The 18,807-nt window shown below is 31.1% G+C and overlaps 4 protein-coding genes across 14 annotated transcripts in view; 2 read left to right on the top strand and 2 right to left on the bottom strand.

The window, feature by feature from the left end:
- The window catches only part of LOC116338787 (tropomodulin), a 32,981-nt gene extending 21,879 nt beyond the window's left edge, over positions 1-11,102 (top strand). For 6 of the 11 annotated variants that reach the window (XM_031764259.1, XM_031764254.1, XM_031764260.1 and 3 more), the window contains exons 2-10: positions 499-651; positions 743-1,034; positions 1,524-1,744; positions 1,824-2,075; positions 2,179-2,326; positions 2,941-2,961; positions 5,251-5,623; positions 8,090-8,176; positions 9,613-9,643. In XM_031764259.1, the coding sequence (XP_031620119.1) occupies positions 526-651; positions 743-1,034; positions 1,524-1,744; positions 1,824-2,075; positions 2,179-2,326; positions 2,941-2,961; positions 5,251-5,471 (1,281 nt within the window). In that variant the 5' untranslated portion in view covers positions 499-525 and the 3' untranslated portion in view covers positions 5,472-5,623; positions 8,090-8,176; positions 9,613-9,643. Of the gene's footprint in view, positions 1-215; positions 308-498; positions 652-742; positions 1,035-1,523; positions 1,745-1,823; positions 2,076-2,178; positions 2,327-2,940; positions 2,962-5,250; positions 5,624-6,862; positions 6,971-8,089; positions 8,177-9,612 lie in introns of those variants that run through there. The other 5 variants (XM_031764261.1, XM_031764255.1, XM_031764264.1 and 2 more) reach the window with 5 other exon arrangements.
- Positions 11,103-11,627: 525 nt separating this feature from the next.
- LOC116338788 (prosaposin-like) lies at positions 11,628-12,700 on the bottom strand. The gene is made up of 4 exons (XM_031764265.1): positions 12,584-12,700; positions 12,312-12,475; positions 11,945-12,238; positions 11,628-11,885 (listed from the first exon to the last, which is right to left on the bottom strand). Exons 1-4 carry the CDS (start codon positions 12,627-12,629, stop codon positions 11,727-11,729), a joined length of 663 nt encoding a protein of 220 aa, XP_031620125.1. The 5' UTR covers positions 12,630-12,700; the 3' UTR covers positions 11,628-11,726.
- A 1,035-nt stretch (positions 12,701-13,735) lies between these two features.
- Positions 13,736-15,458, bottom strand: LOC116338689 (omega-crystallin-like). Its single transcript, XM_031764100.1, has 2 exons — positions 15,002-15,458; positions 13,736-14,913 (listed from the first exon to the last, which is right to left on the bottom strand). Exons 1-2 carry the CDS (start codon positions 15,416-15,418, stop codon positions 13,822-13,824), a joined length of 1,509 nt encoding a protein of 502 aa, XP_031619960.1. The 5' UTR covers positions 15,419-15,458; the 3' UTR covers positions 13,736-13,821.
- Positions 15,459-16,142: 684 nt separating this feature from the next.
- On the top strand, positions 16,143-17,777 carry LOC116338671 (sperm-associated antigen 1). The gene is made up of 6 exons (XM_031764081.1): positions 16,143-16,400; positions 16,462-16,651; positions 16,713-16,875; positions 16,957-17,078; positions 17,149-17,359; positions 17,465-17,777. Exons 1-6 carry the CDS (start codon positions 16,143-16,145, stop codon positions 17,673-17,675), a joined length of 1,155 nt encoding a protein of 384 aa, XP_031619941.1. The 3' UTR covers positions 17,676-17,777.
- Positions 17,778-18,807: the final 1,030 nt, after the last annotated feature.

Raw genomic sequence — 18,807 nt, 5'->3', positions numbered from 1 at the left:
CACACACACACACACACACACACACACACACACACACACACACACACCAATGAATGTGACTGACACTTTCTTAGACGTATGGTTTCAAGTCCACATCAAGAAGATAAAGAAAAATAAGAACCGCATAGATCGTGTGTCGCTGTCGTATTTTATCTTTTAAATAGACGCACAACACAATGTGCTGCATGCAATAGACAGATAGAGCAAGTGCATTTGGTGGCAGAATCGACGAGAGTTGAACGACTTCGACGGATTATCGAATTGCGAAAGAATTCCCGATTGTAAAAATAACACTCAACTATTGAATGTAAACCAAAGAAACCATAAAATTGAATTTAACGCACTTGTTATCATTAAATAACTCTCCAACTGACAATTGTCAAGGGGAAATCCCGTCGAATGTGTTTGTTTTCATATTTTTTCACAATCCGATGTGTGCGATTTTCATTTGGGAACATTTTGTTTAATCGTCGAACAATTCTTTTTTTTCGTTCACAGACTTCTTCGTCTACCAAAACGACAACCATGACCACACCAGCCAAATTGTTTGGAAAAAATTTGGGGGAATATGATGAAGTTGATGTCGATGAGCTGTTGGCACAATTGTCAGCTGAGGAAATTAAAATTTTGGCCAAGGAAGTAGATCCAGACGTGAGTATTTATTTAAACCGTTTATATTAATTTATTTTTCGTAAAAATAATCGTAATTTCGTGTTTTGTTTCGAAAAAATCATGCGAACAGGATAATTTTTTGCCACCAAGCCAACGAAACAATTATGACTGTGAAAAAGATCCAACCGGCCCATTGAATAGAAAAAAGTTGATAGAACACATCAATAAAGAAGCATTAGAAACGCCAGATCGACCAGAATTTGAGCCATTTGTAAAGGGTAAAGTTCGCGGAAAAAAATGGATTCCACCACCACCAGATGCAGCCCAGCTCGATGCCGATGAAAAGATTGCCATCGATTTGGGCGATGAATACGAACAGGCGCTCACTGATGCATCACAAGAAGAAATCATCGATTTGGCAGGTATGCATTTTTCCTTTTTTGCGGCAAACATTTCTATGATTTGATACATTTCCCTTATGGCAAAATATATAGCCAATGTTTTGAGTGTATATATGCATAAATGAAAAATCAATTGGATGGAACGAAGTCTTCGTCCATTGTACAGTGTACACTCATCACATTTGGCAAAGGAAAAAAAAAATACCAATTCAACTTGACAAACAAATGAAGATCTTCAAGTGTTTGAATTATATGTCAGCCCATTTGAAAATACAATTAATTTTCTCAAGCGTAACATCTATTTTTAAATGTAAATCACGCCGCGAATCGTTTTTTTTTTCGTGGTTTGCTTTCAACAAGCAATTTTTGTTGCTGTTGTTGTCATGAATATTTATGAAATGTACGATGATAATCGATTGTTTTCATTTTATGTTGTTTATTTTACTCGTGGTTTTCTTCAATTGACGAATTGGCGTTTGGTTTTCGGCACATTTACACTCGATCGAACAGCTATTCTTGGCTTCCACTCAATGATGAATCAAGATCAATACCATGCATCACTGCTGAACAAAGGCCAACCAGTCGGTTTGGGATGGGACGGCATCACAAAGTCAAGTCAACAAAAAATCTTCCCACAGGATCCACCAAATAACACAGATGTCGAAGATTCAATCAAACGAGTTAAAGAAGATGATTCAAAATTGATCGAATTAAATTTGAACAATATCAAAGTAATTTCCGTTTCTTTTTAAATCGTTTTTTTTTTTCTTCATATCGATAACATTTTTCTATGTAAATCTCCTTTTGCAGAATATTTCTGACGAGAAATTTGAACAATTGTTTAATGCATTACCTGAGAATGAGCATTTGGAAGTTTTATCACTGACCAATGTTGGCCTCACAGATCGAACTGCATTGCTATTGTCCGAAGCCATTGAAAAGAATAAAACTTTACGAGTATTAAATGTGGAAACGAATTTCATTAGTCCTGCCGTGATTGTGACATTGGTTCGAGCATTATTGAAGGCCAAGAGTATTGAAGAGTTCCGGGCCTCAAATCAGGTTTGATTTCGCATCAAATATTCCTCGAATATGATTTTCGCTTAATTTTAAATTCCATTTAAATTGTTTGCTTATTTAAAAAAAAAAAAAAATCCATTTGCAGCGATCATCCGTGTTGGGCAACAAAATCGAAATGGAAATCACCGAATTGGTGGAAAAGAATTCATCACTATTGAGATTAGGTTTGCACTTGGAATTCAACGATGCTCGTCACAGAATTGCCAATCATTTACAGCGTAATATTGATAGAAGTGAGTAATTTTAAACTCAAACCAAACTTTATTTACATCATTTTCAAAAAAAAAAAAAAAATTTCTTTTTTCAAATTTCGAAAGACAATTTTCATATTCACTTCCGTTTTTTTATATATATATATATTTATGATGAATGACATTCATTTCAATTGGCGACATCGACTTAGAAACGACATGAATTTAAATTTGATTTTTGTTTTCTATTTGACGTTTGCCGTGTTCGCATGGGGAAAAGGCGGCAAACGTCAATTCAATATACACAACACCACTTCGATCTATTGTAGTGTTATTATGCAACAGCAGAAAAACGCATTTACGCTGAATTATTAGATTAAGATTGTTTTTAGATTTCAGCCCCGACTTTGAGTCAACATGATTATTCAAATATCAATGGATTTGGAAATCATTATTGGCTTGATTCATTCATGGTTCATACGATTGACACAGACATCTTCGATTCTGATATATCACCGGGTTTTTTTTGGTTCACTTGTCGTTACACCATCATTTTTATTTTGGTTTTGTTTAGTGTTTTTCATTAAGTTCGATATTTAAAAGACGAAAAAAACGCAAATGTTTCTTTTTCATTGTTGATCATCTCTTAATTTTAGGTGAATCAGCACAAAAACAAGGTACACCTGAACGGTTTACTGCTAACATTGAGGAAATCTTTAAAAATCAATTATCATATTCACGACCATTGTCACCATCAAGCGATGATTATGCGCATTAAAAACCAAAAAAAATCTCAAAATATTTGGAACGCCAAACAAAAAAAAGACCAAACAAACATTGTATCGCCAAAGAAGTTGATTGAAATGACTGAAAATGCTCAATTTCATCAAATCCGATTCGTTTTCATAATGCGCAAATAATCGTTTTTTTTTTATTTATTTGGCAAGCGCAATAAATTAGTCCAAAAGCAAAAATTTTCTTTTCCAAATTCAAACAAAAAAACAAACAAACAAACCAAAAAGATCGAGCCGATCAGTGTGTTTTCAAATCGATTGATTCGTACGAAATTCACAGAAGACGATGAAATGAATTAGCACATGACTTGATTACACGATGAAGGTAAACGATGGCTTTTTTATCCCCGAAACAAAAAAAAACAAACAAACCAAACATGCTGTGTTTCTTTCTGTTAAATACCAATTTTATATTTAAATGTTTTATTTTTATTCTACTATATAAATTTTATTCATTGGTCTAATCATTTGCAATCTGTGAGTAAAACAAACAAATATGTTCTCCGTACGAGCTTTTCGTGGCACAATCAACCGAATTTATTCTAGTTTAAAATGCCTATGTGTTAATAACGATTACACAAAACAAAATTCAGAGCAAAACAAAAAAAACACCAAAAACCAAATGGTACTGATCGAATCGGATGTGTTGTTTGATACTTATCATTTGATGGTGCATTTTAATCCAACTGAGTAGTTGTTATTCCTATCCTCTCTTTGTGTTTACCGTATACCATTATTGTTGCTACATTTAACCATACCTCCACAATTTCCTCACTCTTTATGTTTCTATGTACGCCTAATTGATACCCTATTAAATTGATTGGACATATCGTGAATCAATTTTCGTGTTTAAAAATAAAAAAAAGAATGTGAGCAACTGTAAATCAATATTGAAGTAGTTTGTGTGTCTATGCACTTTTTTTGAGCGCCATTAAATCGATTATTTGGCAAATAGGTGTGAAGAAGATGAAAAACCGAATGCTATTTACAAAAATCCAAATTAAAATGAATGCGAACACAACTATAGCCAACGAAATAAAAAAAAAACTATTTTAAATTGCAACCAAGTCATTGCCGTGTGCCATTAGACATTTTCAGTTTGAATGTTAGTGACAATGAATTTGTACGCACCGCTAATTATCTAAAATGATCGTGATTTAGAAAAAGCAGAAGAAAAATCGAAAGAAGAAGAAGAAAAAAACTACCGTCGAAGTGCGAAACAAATATCAACAGATCAAAAGCGCATTCAATTAATTCTCACGAGCCGAATAACGTTCTCAATATTTGTTGCAACTGATCTTCGTTTAAGATTTGTTTTCATTGCTCATTTTGCCATTGACAAAAAAAATGACGATGATGATGAAGTAGTAGTAGTAGAAGAAGTGTCAAGCGAGCACAATTTAAATATTGAATATTTTACGAAAATTTATTACAATTTATGCGTATCAAAAAAATCGTTTGATCTTTTAATTGTGAATCGTATATTTCAATGTTGTTTGACGGTTTTTCATTCATTTTTCATTTGCATTTTCTGTCTAAATGTCGGTCTGTCTCACAAACAATTTTCATTCTATTTATTTCAAACTTTCTTTTTTTTTTATTATTCACATGACTGTAATTTAGTGTTAATTTGACAGTTCAAGTTTAAGCAGCAGTTTTTAGAAATAAAATTAATTGTTCATGCGTTTTTCGTCCCGCATATAAGTGTATATGTGCGAGAGTGTGTGTGTGAGAGAGACAGCTAAGCAATTGGTAGCCAAAAACAAAAAAAAATGACGATTATGAAACCTATTCAAAACAAAGTACTGTCCGATTTGTTGAAATATTCACATAATAGTTTCTGTCACATTCGCCACACACACATCCCGAGACACACATACAATTTGTTTACCTCTTCAAATCAATCCCAAAAGAAAACAACCATCCAACCGCCTTCGCTTCAACTTTTTACCCATTTTCAATACAACATTTTCGATCGTTCAATTAACAATTGCTGTAAATAACTTTTTATTTTCTTAGATCAAATTGAAGATTTTCTAAATTTTTTTGTGTTTTATTTTTATTACAACATTTGATCGTCTCAATCTCTTGAAAACAAAAAAAAAAAAAAACAAAACAAAAAATTCATTTAAAATCAATCAAAAATGAAATTCGAATGAATTTGTGCGACAGTTGTGCGAGTGAATAAAATCCGAGGACTGCCCAAACTGATTTTACCGGCAAATGAAGTTCTCGACGATGACGAATTGGAGGAATTACAAAAACGCATGAAACGAGCACCATTATCTTTGTCACCATCTCCATCGCCGATACCGCCCGATGACATTGATCCCGAAATTGATCCAGATAATGTTGTCACTCGCAATGAATACAACGATGACGATGACAACTAACTAAAATAAGCGAAACGAACTCTATCTCTCTGTCTGTCTCTGTTTCTCTAACACAAACAAACAAAAAACCAAAAACAATTTGCGAAAATTATGCTGTTCAATTTCAAATCAACATCAACGATTTTCACATTATACACACATATTGTGCATTCGTGAGTGCTATTTCTCAATCAAATGATGATTATGCCAAATTTCATTTGGCAACAAAATTCGAATTAGCTCCTTTTTGTTGTGCACTATGGTTCTTAAATCAGAATAACCAAATATTAATTTTTTTTTACTATTATTAGAAAGTTGTTGATGTTTTACTTTGTTTTTATACAGCTTTTATTTTCTTTGGCTGAGAGGAAACTCATAGTGCAATTTCTCGGCCAATACACACACACACACTGCAAATTAATACAGAGGCATACTATCGGGACTGTGTGTTCTCCGTTGTTTCGTTACAAATAAATTAATAAAATTGTTGTTAACTTGGCCGTTCCGAACTGATTCCGTTGATACAAAAAAAATGTTTTTGCCCCCACCCAGTTGTTAGAGCACAAGTATTTCTTGAACATTAGATTTTGCTGTTATTGTAAATGTTGTGGAAAACCCTTGTTTCGATTGCGCATTTCTTTTGTATTTTGATTTAAATTCATTATAAACAGAAACAGACACACTGACACAACTAAAAACAGTTCTACACACACACACACACACAATCCAACATCAATTCGTTGTCATGCAATTTGCAACGTGACATGTAAATTGGTACAAAATCGAATTGTCGTACATGCAGAGTAGCATGTTCAATGGAATCTCTCTTCTCTTTTGTCCTCTCTATCTTCTTGCTAACACCAAGTAATCAATCCACATTCTATTTTGGCACCTCTAAAATGGTTCTATGACTATCTTTGTAACCATTTGCATTCGATCGAATATAACCGTATGGCTACAATGTGTAAAATGTTTAATGTAAACGTTGCACTTCATTTCGAACAAAATAAAATCATTATCCATTTGTCTGCATGTTAAATATTGAATTAGAAGAAGAAAAACCAACCGGTTTGAAATAAAAACAAAACAAAACTTTTTTCATTGCATTGTCATTCATCCATCGAACCTTCGGATACCTTGTTAATGTCGCCGTTCTCCATAATAAATCCGAGAATGATATTTCCATCAAACCATTCTCGACCATTAAAGTAGACTCTCTCTTTATTTAGTTTCAATACCGTAAACATACCAGATTACTGTGATACAAATACAAACAAATGTTATTGTTAATGTAAACCTAGAATTCTATTTTTTTTGTATTTAAATTTTTAGTTCTTTCATTTAAGTACTATTTGATTATTTTCTTTTCTCTCTTTCTCTCTTTTTTTCTCTCCATTAAAATGAATTTGCAGTACGAAAAGACCTTGACCTCCGCCTACAATTCAGATTTTTTACTAATAATCTACATAATAGAAAAACTGCGATGATTAAATGAGCCAAAGTCCCCTGCTCAATTTAAACAAAAAAACACACACACATATATCTATATATAAATACAAAAAAATACCATTGAGTGAAAGAAAGCGACAGATGCCAATAAATATATTCAATACTCCCGAAACCATTTGAGTCATCTACACGATGATTTGAAGGATAAAAAAATGCCCAAAATCTACTCGAAAAAAAAAATATTTTAAATACAAACACATACACAAACATTGATTTTTTTCTAAAAAAAAAAAGTCTTTTTTAAGGTACAATTTTAACAATTCTTTTCTTATCCTATAAAATGTTGTGGTTTTTTTTTGGCTTCGGCATTTTTACAGAATGGCTCTGATTCGCTCTGCTACTGCATATTATAAACATTGTGTATTTTTTGTTTATTCACAATTTTACACACGATCTATGTCTAACCCAATTTGTGATCCTAAGCAATTTCGATTGTTCGTGAACTCCCGTTTTTTTTAATTTCCAATTAATACAAATACACCTGATTTTACGTTTTTCTTTTCCTTTATTTGATGACTGTGTTATTCGTTTGAAACGACATAATAAAATGCTACCGGTGATCAACGTTTGCAAATTACAATAAAAATAACCGTTTGAATCAATGTTGTAATTCAAGAGGCTATTCTTCGTGTGACTTTTTAGACACAATTAACATAACTGTATTAAAATTAACACTTTAATCTAAATGAGTACAATGCCATTAGAGTTGATTTAGAGTTGCACTTAATAACACTTACAAACTAATGACTGAAACTAAAATCATGACTTTTAGTGATTTAATCTAAAAAATGACAAACCAAATAATACATTTATTTTATTTAAATTTCCAATTTAATTTAATTTTTTGAATTACTAATAATTGAATTTTTAATTTTTTTTATTGAAAAAATTAAGCAATTTTTAATTAAAATATTGAATGATATTGATTTTTTTTTCTAATTTTGTGTTAATTTTTGTTTGACGCTTGCTCAAAACTTACAATTGACCGCCTGCCAGTGAGATTTGAGATTGAAATTCAATGTTGTTTGTTTTTACATAAATAATAAGCTGTTTCTTTTTTGAATTAATTCTCTGTCCACATTATTCTATGGAACATTAGACACATAATATGTTTTTTAAATGTTTTACAGTACGAATTTCCCGACTGAACCAGCGCAAATAAAGCGACATCTCAATAAGTAAAAAAAAATATAAGTAAAAATCCTATGATATAAACAGTACGTACCATTTATCTACTTTTTTTATCATCCATATTTTAAATGCATACTTTTACGCTATTTGTTTTGTTTTGCTTGTGTTCTGGTTGCTTTGGTAATTTATTTTTCTGTAGACTGTAGCATGATTTATATGTAGTTTTTCTTTTTTGTAATCAAAGACCCTAGTGAATGGTGAATTTATGCGATACGATCTATTTCTTTGCACAAATCATTCTTTTCAAGAACTATTTCGATGAAAATATGGAGAAAAAAAATTCATGCATGTTCAAAAAAAAATCTTTTCATAACAACTTTTTTATCATTCTAAAAAAAACACTTTCTATTTCTTTTGCTTCAAAAATGTCAACATGTTTCATCTATTTGTGTTTTCAATCAGTACCAAAATTTCAATTGAAACCAATTATTTCCGTGTAATTTCAATTCAACTCGAAATATACATAATTTTTGTTATGTAGTTGCTGAAATGTTCAATAGCATAGATTGCATAATGATTGTCAAATTTTCGTTCAAATGAGTAAAAAAAAACATCATCTTCATTTACCGTTCATTCGTCCATAATATATACATTATATATATTTGTGTTGAATGTCTACATGTTCTGACTTGTTGAAATATACAATACAAAATACCAACAATAAATGTACACATTTTTACGACACACTATGACACAATCGGACTTGTATTTACCGTTTACTTACAGATAATATTTAAAAAAATAAATAAAATAAAATCATTTTCAGATGCACATTCACCTAGAAACAATCACATGGGTTCACATTATCACTTAGTTTTTTTATTTTATTACTATTATTTTGTAGAATTTTTTATTTATTGGAAATATATACTTTAAATCGTACACAAAACACACCGATCGCACAACAATCACACAATTTGGCAGTGGAACATTTATATATTCTTAGACGGACAAAAATCAGCAAATCATTTTTTTTTTGTCACACAAATGTGTTTATTTTAATTTGCTGTAGTGTTTAAATGAAATTTAATGTTCGTTTATTATAATTTATTTTTGAATATTGCTTTTCAATTTGAAAATGCATTTAGTTTTTTTTTTAACTTGTTATTGATCGAAAAAAAGGAAGTTAATCGGCATACATGAAATGGAACATAAGAAACCATTTTGATAAGGAAATGTTAACTTTTGTCAATCAGTCATGTTTGCTTGATTAACTAAAAAAAAAAATATTTGGTGACAGTTCAAGTGTTTTTAATTTTAAAAACGATTTTGTGTTGGCTTCGTTTCTTATTTTTGCACAGTTTAAAAAGCCAAATGTTTTATTTTGTCTCGCAGAGAGACAACTTAACCAATTTTTAAATAAAACCGAAAAATGTTCAACGCACGATTGCGAGAGTGACCAACGATTTCTCTATATGAATACTAATTCTCTTCGATTTGAATGTTTTTTTTTCTCTTGCAGCTGGACGACAACGTCGAATGGGACACTTTGCGCGAAACTACACCATCGGTTTCTGTTAGAGATTTTAAAAATTACATCACCGTTTCGCATCTTTGCTTCAGAGCATCAAGTCAAAGTGTTGGACAATATGCGATGCAACCACACAATTGCAATTTCTTCTAATATAATTATCACACAGCCAGTTTTCTAACAACAATTATAATATAACAAAAGAACAAAAACAAAATATGATGATCGCTAATTTGGATTCTATTTTTTTCATATATGTATATATTTATATATATATACATATTATTCTGAATAAATAGTTTAAAAAAATTGCATGCTCAGCGATAGATTCAAGATGCTTCGCTAGATATTTACAATAGTATAATAATGATGATTTAAATGTTTTTTTTTGCGTTTTGAATGAGCCTGTATACACCGAAAATATTGTCCATGTGTTTGTATCGCGTGACCATCGATTAGAAGTATTTATATTTTTATGCCACAATTTTTTTGTTTCAAAATTGCTTTGCGTATTGGTTCAAATTTTGGTAAAATTAAAAAAGAAATCATATAGAAACATTGTGAACATCTAACTAAATAAAAGAAAATGAAAGAAAGCAGCTGTAATAGAAGAACAGCTGATAGAACAATGATAAAAAAATCAATCAGCAAAACTCAAAACTTTTATATTTATTGACTAAAATGAAACAATTGTGACATAAATAATTTACCTAATGCAAGTCTATAAGAGAGAAAAAAATGCAATGAAAATCCAAAAAAAAAAACGATCTACATAAGCAAGTACAGTAATGATATCTATGTATAACGTGAGAACACCTAAACTCTAATTGTTTAAAAGTTAAAAAAAAATTAATTTTATCATATTATAAACAAAGAAGCGCTAGCATTGTATTTATTTAAGTTTTATTTTTTTTTTTTGATTCATTACATCAGTGCGAAATTGTCAGACGTACCCATTTCTCTCGATCCACATTCAAATTTTACATCTTTTTTTGGATTGAGTTTTATTTTAAATTTTGTTTTTGTTTTTCACACTAAATCATTGTACGCATGCGCTCTATGATTGGACACCACGAGCGCGTAAGCGTTACAATTCAAATTAAAATAAAATCAGTGACAAAATACTCATAGCTCATGTTGTAATGGACCAATGAACAACGAATCATGCAAGCGATCGCAAATAATGCGAATTTTACACTTGCTCTGAATTATTTAAAAACAAAAATTGGAAACTTAATGTACATGTTCCTCTCCCAGTAATCTATTTTTATTTTATTATAAATATTTTTGGTTCTTTCTGCTTGATTTTTTAGCAACATTTCTCACAAACCATTAGGATCGTAAGAGAAAAAGAAATGAATTGTAAATTTTGTTTTGCACGTGATACCTATTTAGTTAACTTGAATGTGGTTAAGTAGAAATTTTATGCAAAATGTAACGGCGAACGAATTGAATAAATTTGAACAAACAAAGCTAGGAAATCATTTTGACTGGAAGTGTTGTAGTTCAATAAGCGCTTCTCGAACTATTTACCTTTTTAATTTTTAAATATTTTATCCACACTGTAATGCAAACACCAATGTTTATTCGTTACAAAAAATGATGAATTAAAACGTGGCGCGAAGTGCACGACATTGCATTTCGCACCGTTTTATTCAACAGAGAACATAAACAAAAAAAATATACATATAAATATATATATACCAATTCATTTCATTCAAACAACAATTTCAGTTTTAAAGAAATGCAAGATACTATTCGCTTTCATTTAGATTTACAAAATGGAATTGTTTCAAACGTTACACATTATAAATTCTTCAATGCAATTAAGCAAATACATTATATTTAATGTCGAAACAATATAATTGGTGTTTTATTCTATTTTTTTATTTTTTCATTCAGTTTTCAGACTGTGTACTCATAATTTCACCAATGGCATTTTATTTTTTAATTGAATGACTGTAAATATGTGCAAAAGACTTTTTTTGGGAGAAAAACAAAAAAAATTATAGATGGATCAATTTTCATATTTCTAGGTTTTAATTAAATGTAAAATATGAGTACAAAAAAGAAATTCAAGACCAGAGTGGATCATCAACGGGTATTCAACAAAATCCAAAATAAACGCAAATGGCCTTTGTAGTTGCATCATTAATTAACATGTCTACAATGTGATCATCCTCAATTCGTTCTACACATTTTCGTCTGAAGCGTTTGTCAGGAACGACAGAACATGCTTTTTTGAGTACATCCTTGATGTGATCCTTGTTTAAAAGAGAAAATGAAAAAATGGAGCTTTGATGTATGTTTTTTTTCATCTTACTCTTGATGATTCGCGTCCAATTTCTTTCTTGACTTTCTGCATAACTTTTTCACAAAGAAGACATTGAATGGAGAAGAGTTCAATATTTGATGAAGAATCGTATTCTTCAGAGGTTTCATCCATGTAAGCACCACAGAAACCCATTGCGATGCAGATTACCTTGCCCGATTGCTCTTTTTGAAACATATCCACGATTCGATCACCATCCTTATCGACACGTGCAGAGCATTTTTGTCTGAAACGTTTGTGGGGAACGATGGAACACATCTTTTTCAATACATGTTTTATATGTTCCTAATGGATTAAAAAGTATTCAACAATTGTTTAGTTTTTCATTTGATTTTTTATCCGCATATTTGTTATTCACCCTTGATGATTCACGTCCAATTTCTTTTCGAACTTTTCTCATCACTTCTTCACATATTTTGCATTGTGGTGAAAATATCCCTTTCCAATCTGTTTCAGGCGACTGTTCAACTTTTGGGTCTTCGATGAAATTCTCATTTGAATCGAATTCGTATGCATCAATAGCTGAAATGGAATAACGTAACTCATTCTTTTTCGAAATATTTTTGAAATTGATATTTATTTGTAAATTGTAATGTTGGTAGAAAATGTACTTCAATTCAAAGGACTTACCGAAGATCGCTAGCGCACAAATGGTTAAAATCAAGAACTTTTTCATCTTTTCAAATAGTTTTTTTCGTTGCTATTTTTGAATGACTGAAGTACATGCCATATACCCGCTTTTATATGTAACGTATACGCCGTTTTATGTTTTGTTGAGGAATCCCCCTTTCTTATCATGATAAAATAATTCGGTAAAGAACCTGGTTGGACTTCATAATCCACAAAAAATTGATATATGATGATATGGCACATTGAATTGTTTTGATAATGGGACCAATGTGTTTGATAATTAATTACTATTCAATTTTATTAGGTAAATGAAATCATTAGTTGATAAGCAAGAATTGAAATAAAACGCAATAAATAATTTACGTACTTCAACAAATTTAAGGCTTGTTCAACAATGTTTAATTCTTATTTGTGTGAAAAAAAAACGACGAACTTATGGGCAGAGATAAATAGCACCTACAAAGAACTCAATTGAAAAGTGTGGTATACAATGAATAGATGGCACTCATTGAGCTTAAAAACAACACAATAAATAACTTTTCCAACTTTTCAAATGTGGTATTTCAATTATCAATCTCATTTTCACAAATTGGTATGCTTTATTTTACTATTTAATAATAATATGGGAAATCAAATTTAATTTATAAAAAGACGGAAAGAAATCCACTTTCTGGTAGAAAAATTATTTATTTTCATTTTTCAATATTATCCGTTCCTATCGATTCCATATGATTATTTTTCCGATTATCACCATTTGAGATTATGAAATGTGTATGATAGTTCGCCATCAGGATATCAAAATACACTGAGTGCGTTACACTCAATGTGAGATAGATTGATAGCCAAAAGAATGGATAATATTGCTTCTTTACTTAAAAAAAATGTAAAACAAAAATGTTATAACGTATTTTATCGCTTAAAAACTTGAGAATGAATTTCATTAAGTGAGGCAATTGTGAGGCCCTACACCTCCTGATGCCGCGATTTTTGTATCGGTGGGTACTTTCGAAGTGTTTCTGTGTAGGCGAAGAATAAGTTTGTAAAAGAAAAAAGAAAACAAATCAAATACTGTTTTGTAAAAGTTTTTTATTTCAAGTTTAAATGAATCAGTTGAATTGGCATGTTTGTCAAATAAAATAAAATACGTTGACGTGGGTTTTAACAAATGCTTTTATTCAATTTAAATGTCAATATCGATTCGTTCATATAGATTCAGGTGTTGACCAATTTTTTTCATTTTACCAGATATAAGTATCATATTTTCTTGTTTCCCATAGCCCATCAATGGTTTTCTTCTTCAAGTAATATTCGATGACATCACGATCAAAGTATTCTTCATCAAAATATCCACCAAAATCTTGTTGTTTACGTTCCTGATATTTCAAATATGGCTTAAAATCATGCCATGTATTAAACCAAAATAGATTAATATTAAGATGACGCACAAGTTCCTTAAATCGGTTGAAGTTTCTTGAAATTATGCCAATTGTATGATCATAGTGCAATTTTCGCAAGAAATCCGGAATGTCTTCAAATTTCTTGAAGCGTGTTATGAGTTCGATTGGTCCATAAACATCGTAATCGGTAAGAAATTGGTATTCATCTTTGACATCAGAGAAAATGGTCGGTTCAACGATCCATCCGGATGTTCCGTAGCGCTTTCCACCATATTCCAATTTCGCTCCATCTTTTTTAGCATGATCTACATAGTCCAAGAAATTCTTATGGTATTTCTCATTTATAAATGAACCAACTCTAACATCCTTGTCCAAAATGTCACCAAGTTTACGTTTTTGTGCCAATTCCACGCTACGCTTTACGAAATTATTATAAATGTCGTCATGAACGAAAATGCGAACGGGTCGATAACGAGTTTTGCCATCTTTGAAGAAGGCAGCATGATGTGCGATCAATGCGGCATCATCAATATCAGTATCTTCTAATACAAACAACGGACTTGGCTCGGTGAAGTAGAACTTAAGAGTTTTGAAATTCGAGCGTGCATATTCGTAGAAGAACTTTCCAATTTCACGGCGACCAGTGAATGTAATGTGTTTAATATATTCATTCAATCCAAGAGCTTCACCAACAACCGATCCTTTTCCTAATACAATATTGATTACGCCTTTGGGGAACCCAACCTCATTTGTTAATTGAGCAATGTAAAGCGAGGTTAATGGTGTTTTATACGATGGCTTGTACACAACAGTGTTTCCTGCGGTCAAAACCGGTGCAATTTGACGAATGAATGTCCATAATGGGTCAATGTGGTCACTTATTAGCCCGATTACACCAACCGGCTCTTTTGAGCTAAACTCAAAGTAATCATCCTTGAAGAAGAAATAAAATAATCTGTTTAGTTTTCATCGTTACTCACAATGCCAATGGATTGACATTAGATTAAATTATATACTGTACCTTGTCACGATCGATGCGGCTCCATAGCTTGTCAGTGTATCCGGAATAATAGCGCAAAAAGTCAATGCTGCGCCTTAAATCGAATTTGGTGTCTTCTAAAGTTTTTCCCGAATTTATTATTTCCAACCAAACTAAATAGTCAATGTCGCGTTCCAATAAATCGGCCAATTTATATAAAAATCGTCCTCGTTCAGCATACTCCATTTTACGCCATTGTGTTCCGTACTCAAATGCATGAACAGCAGCGTTAACTGCAAGCTCAACATCGTCTCTATCACCTTCCGTTACTTTGACCAACGTTTTATTATTCAACAAATCGTAGAGTTCATAGTATTTGCCGGATTTTGAATCGCGAAACTCGCCATCGATGAAATGACGGGTGAATTTAATGTCTTTCTCGTTGTATTTGAATGCCATTTTCGAAATGCTTGTTGCACAAACAGTGTCTAACTGAAGATTCAATGCATTCACCATACCTTATATACTTGTTCATTTTTGCACTATCTATTTGCAACGATTTTTTTGCTGGTTTAAATGAATAACAATGCATTTTTTTCAGCCAATTATAAACAAAGATTGCCGGCAATTTTTGTTTACATTACACAACATATATCCCGTTATCGTACCGGGCACATGATTTGCCAATAACAATAATTATAACTTGTGATAAGTGTCAATATTCTTAACCGATTCAACCATTGCGAGAAGAAAAACAATTTTTTTTAAAATATCAAGTGCATTTACCATGATTTGCATACAAAGTATGATCAGGTCATTTTTTTTTTTGAAAAAAGAAAGAAAAAAACAGTATAATGACTTGACGTATGTCCATTTTTTTCGAAAAATCTCAATTCAATAAAAAATTGTTTTTGAGCTTTTTGTATATTTCGACACCCTTTTTTGTGCACATTACGTTGCATACGATAACAAATGCATGACGGTTACTAGGTGATTTTGAACTTTATTGAATGTGTGGCATGGTAACGTTTGTCAATAACATTTATGTATTCTTTTGTTTTTTTCTTTTCTTCATGATAAATAATTTGAACGTAATCTTGTTTACACCGATGGCATTTTTTTTGTTCGAATGACCATTCACTATTTTTATTTATCAAGTATTCAAAAAGTCATATAATAAAAAATGAATGAAAAAAAATCGTTGCTGGAAAAATATTCGATACCAATAGAAAACTTGGATTTTGATTATCTAAGTAAATGTCAAAACATTTCCGAGTTGGAGAAGATCATTGAAATATTGAAATCGGGTGAAGAAGGATATTATCCAGATTTAACCAAATTTGCTGAAGCTACGCTTAAAGCATTGGATCCCAATAATCGAGTGCTTCGGTCTGAAGTGGAATGTCAACGAACCAGCATGGACGAACGCCAACAAATCAATGTAAGCCAAAATATTCATTTCAAAATCGACTTGTTTTTATCCATAACATAACAAATTGTAGGACTTTGTGCAGAGTATTAAAGTCAAGAACGGTAAAATACGCGATCAATCAAATTTCGATAACAATTTAGATGATGCATTACCTCCAATTCGGAGCATGATTGAAGTGTCAGAAATTCAAGATGCTGCCAAAAGCAGAGACAAACGAATTACTTCTACCGATTATAATCGATGGGATAAATTCGATGCAGGTATAAAAAAATGTACTTTAATGTCAATGAAAGTTCATACATGTAATCACTTTCTCTTTAGACACTGAATGTCTAAAGATTGAATTGGCTGAAGAGCAAATGCGAGAAAAAATGTCGATGGACCAAAAACGACAGCAACAAGTACCAAAATTAATCGAAATTTTACCAGAAACTACGGTGCACGAGCAAATGAGCGATGTTGAAAAACATGAATTCGCCGATAAGTGAGTTTAATGCATTTTTTTCATTCTGGTTCTTATCCCAATAATGTGCAAAACAATGAATTGCTGATTTTTTTTTTCAAGACATCGAATCAAAGGCAATGAATTCTTTAAGTGTTCGGATTATCAACAAGCAATCAATGAATACAACACTAGTTTGAACTATGAACCAACGGCTGCTGTTTATAACAATCGAGCACTTGTTTGTACGTTTAACTGTTGAAATGATTTTTTTTTATGTCAGAGAATACAGACAATTCTACCATATAATTGTAGATTTGAAGCAGAAAAAATACATGGAATCAATTCGAGATTGTGATGAATGTTTGAAATTAGAACCGGAAAATGTTAAGGCATTTCTTCGAAAATGTGATGCGTTGATTGCCACAGATCGGAAGAATATGGCTTACAAACTATATGCACAAGTTTTAAAAATAGATCCTGAGAATGCCATCGCCAAAAAAGCCTTGATAAACATTCCATTACGGTATTGGTTTCATTTTCATCTTATTTCCATACATTTTATTGATTCTTTCAACTGTTTTTTTTTTTTTTTTCTAATTGAATTAACTTTTTCGTCATTGATTTATAGTCTTGAAATTGAAGACGTGAACGTACAATCTCAGGTAGTCAAGTCGACAGAAACTAAACCACCGAATGATGATGAGGATGATGAAAGTGATGACATTTTAAAGAGATTGATTATTCCAAAAAAAATTGTTCCGAGTAAATATGAAAGGGCCATGTCCAACTTGAAACGTTTAACAAATCAAAAAGCTGATAAACACAATACCTTTTATTAGAACCACCAAACATAGCAGAATTATGATAAAAAGCCATTTAACATTTTGTTTCTCTGAAATAAGCATCATTTGATAAAATCAAAAACATCGGATAACAGTTATCGAACGACATTTGTTGGACAAATAAAAATCAATTTAAATGAAATTCCAATGAAAATCAATTTGCATGAATTGAAATGGTTGTTATGTATTGACGTAAATAAGACATGCAAATTTTATTGGCAACAACAACTAAACACTTTGAAACTGATAAAACCATTGATTACTTCATATTTTATTTATTTATTTATTTTTAAATAGAATCTCACAAAATTTATTTCAACATTTCGATATTCTTATTACAGTTACATCAATATACCAGCTTTTATACAATACATACAATTCTGTTAATTTTAATATTCGAATTGTATTTTCTTTTGTTTCGAAAATTTTAATTTTAATTAAGCGTCCACGTTTTTATTCCTTCAAAAATGTGTCTGTGCATTGATTTTTTTGTGTGTAAATATATATAAATATCGCTGCACCGAATAATTTTTGAATCGAAGAATTTAATGAATTTTAACCTTTTGCGTCGAAAAATGATGAGAAATGTAAATTACAATAATATATATTGATCAATTTAATAATAATAGGGTATAGGGTTTCTCATTGATTTTGAATAATCATAATATTAATAGATGGCGAGTTTTATTTGATGTCAAATCAAATGTTGTTGAATTTGTTTGGTCCAGCGAAAAATTGGTTTTAATCTAATGAATGATAATTGTGCCTTGATGAAAGAAGAGGAGAGAAAAAACAGCACTTCGTTGTTTATTTCAATGGCTAAAGATGAATTGATTTTTTTCTTTGTTTGCTTATGGAGCGCTATTTTTGTAATAATAAATGTGTATGTTAAATTCGTTGTGTATGTGTTATTTTGGCGCAATAAATCCTAATTTATTATGATTAAAAACCAAATCAAATGATAATTTGCGGGCATTTCTCCAACAAAAAAACTTTTCTTCAATCACATAGTTTTCGAAGTGTCATGACATCCTATTGTGTTCGTACGAATTTTGATAGTTGACATATCTTCTATAAAATTCAATGTCGAGATCGTTACTAAAACGCAACTAAACTGTGCTAAATTCGT

The sequence above is a fragment of the Contarinia nasturtii genome, unplaced genomic scaffold (assembly GCF_009176525.2).
Source record: "Contarinia nasturtii isolate CC-2019 unplaced genomic scaffold, AAFC_CNas_1.1 Cnas_scaffold_414, whole genome shotgun sequence".
Classification (NCBI taxonomy): domain Eukaryota; kingdom Metazoa; phylum Arthropoda; class Insecta; order Diptera; family Cecidomyiidae; genus Contarinia; species Contarinia nasturtii.
The sequence above is the reverse complement of the archived record's forward strand: the minus strand, read 5'-3'. Positions and strand labels throughout refer to the sequence as shown.

Excerpts from the sequence above, each read along its gene's own strand:
- LOC116338788 (XM_031764265.1), bottom strand. The coding sequence starts at position 12,629 with ATGAAAAAGTTCTTGATTTTAACCATTTGTGCGCTAGCGATCTTCG. Across the intron at positions 12,476-12,583 it reads TTGTGCGCTAGCGATCTTCG|CTATTGATGCATACGAATTC; the intron begins GTAAGTCCTTTG and ends ATTCCATTTCAG. Across the intron at positions 12,239-12,311 it reads TTGGACGTGAATCATCAAGG|GAACATATAAAACATGTATT; the intron begins GTGAATAACAAA and ends TTAATCCATTAG.
- LOC116338689 (XM_031764100.1), bottom strand. The coding sequence starts at position 15,418 with ATGGCATTCAAATACAACGAGAAAGACATTAAATTCACCCGTCATTTC. Across the intron at positions 14,914-15,001 it reads GCCGCATCGATCGTGACAAG|GATGATTACTTTGAGTTTAG; the intron begins GTACAGTATATA and ends TTCTTCTTCAAG.
- LOC116338671 (XM_031764081.1), top strand. The coding sequence starts at position 16,143 with ATGAATGAAAAAAAATCGTTGCTGGAAAAATATTCGATACCAATAGAA. Across the intron at positions 16,876-16,956 it reads AAACATGAATTCGCCGATAA|ACATCGAATCAAAGGCAATG; the intron begins GTGAGTTTAATG and ends TTTTTTTTCAAG. Across the intron at positions 17,079-17,148 it reads TAACAATCGAGCACTTGTTT|ATTTGAAGCAGAAAAAATAC; the intron begins GTACGTTTAACT and ends ATATAATTGTAG.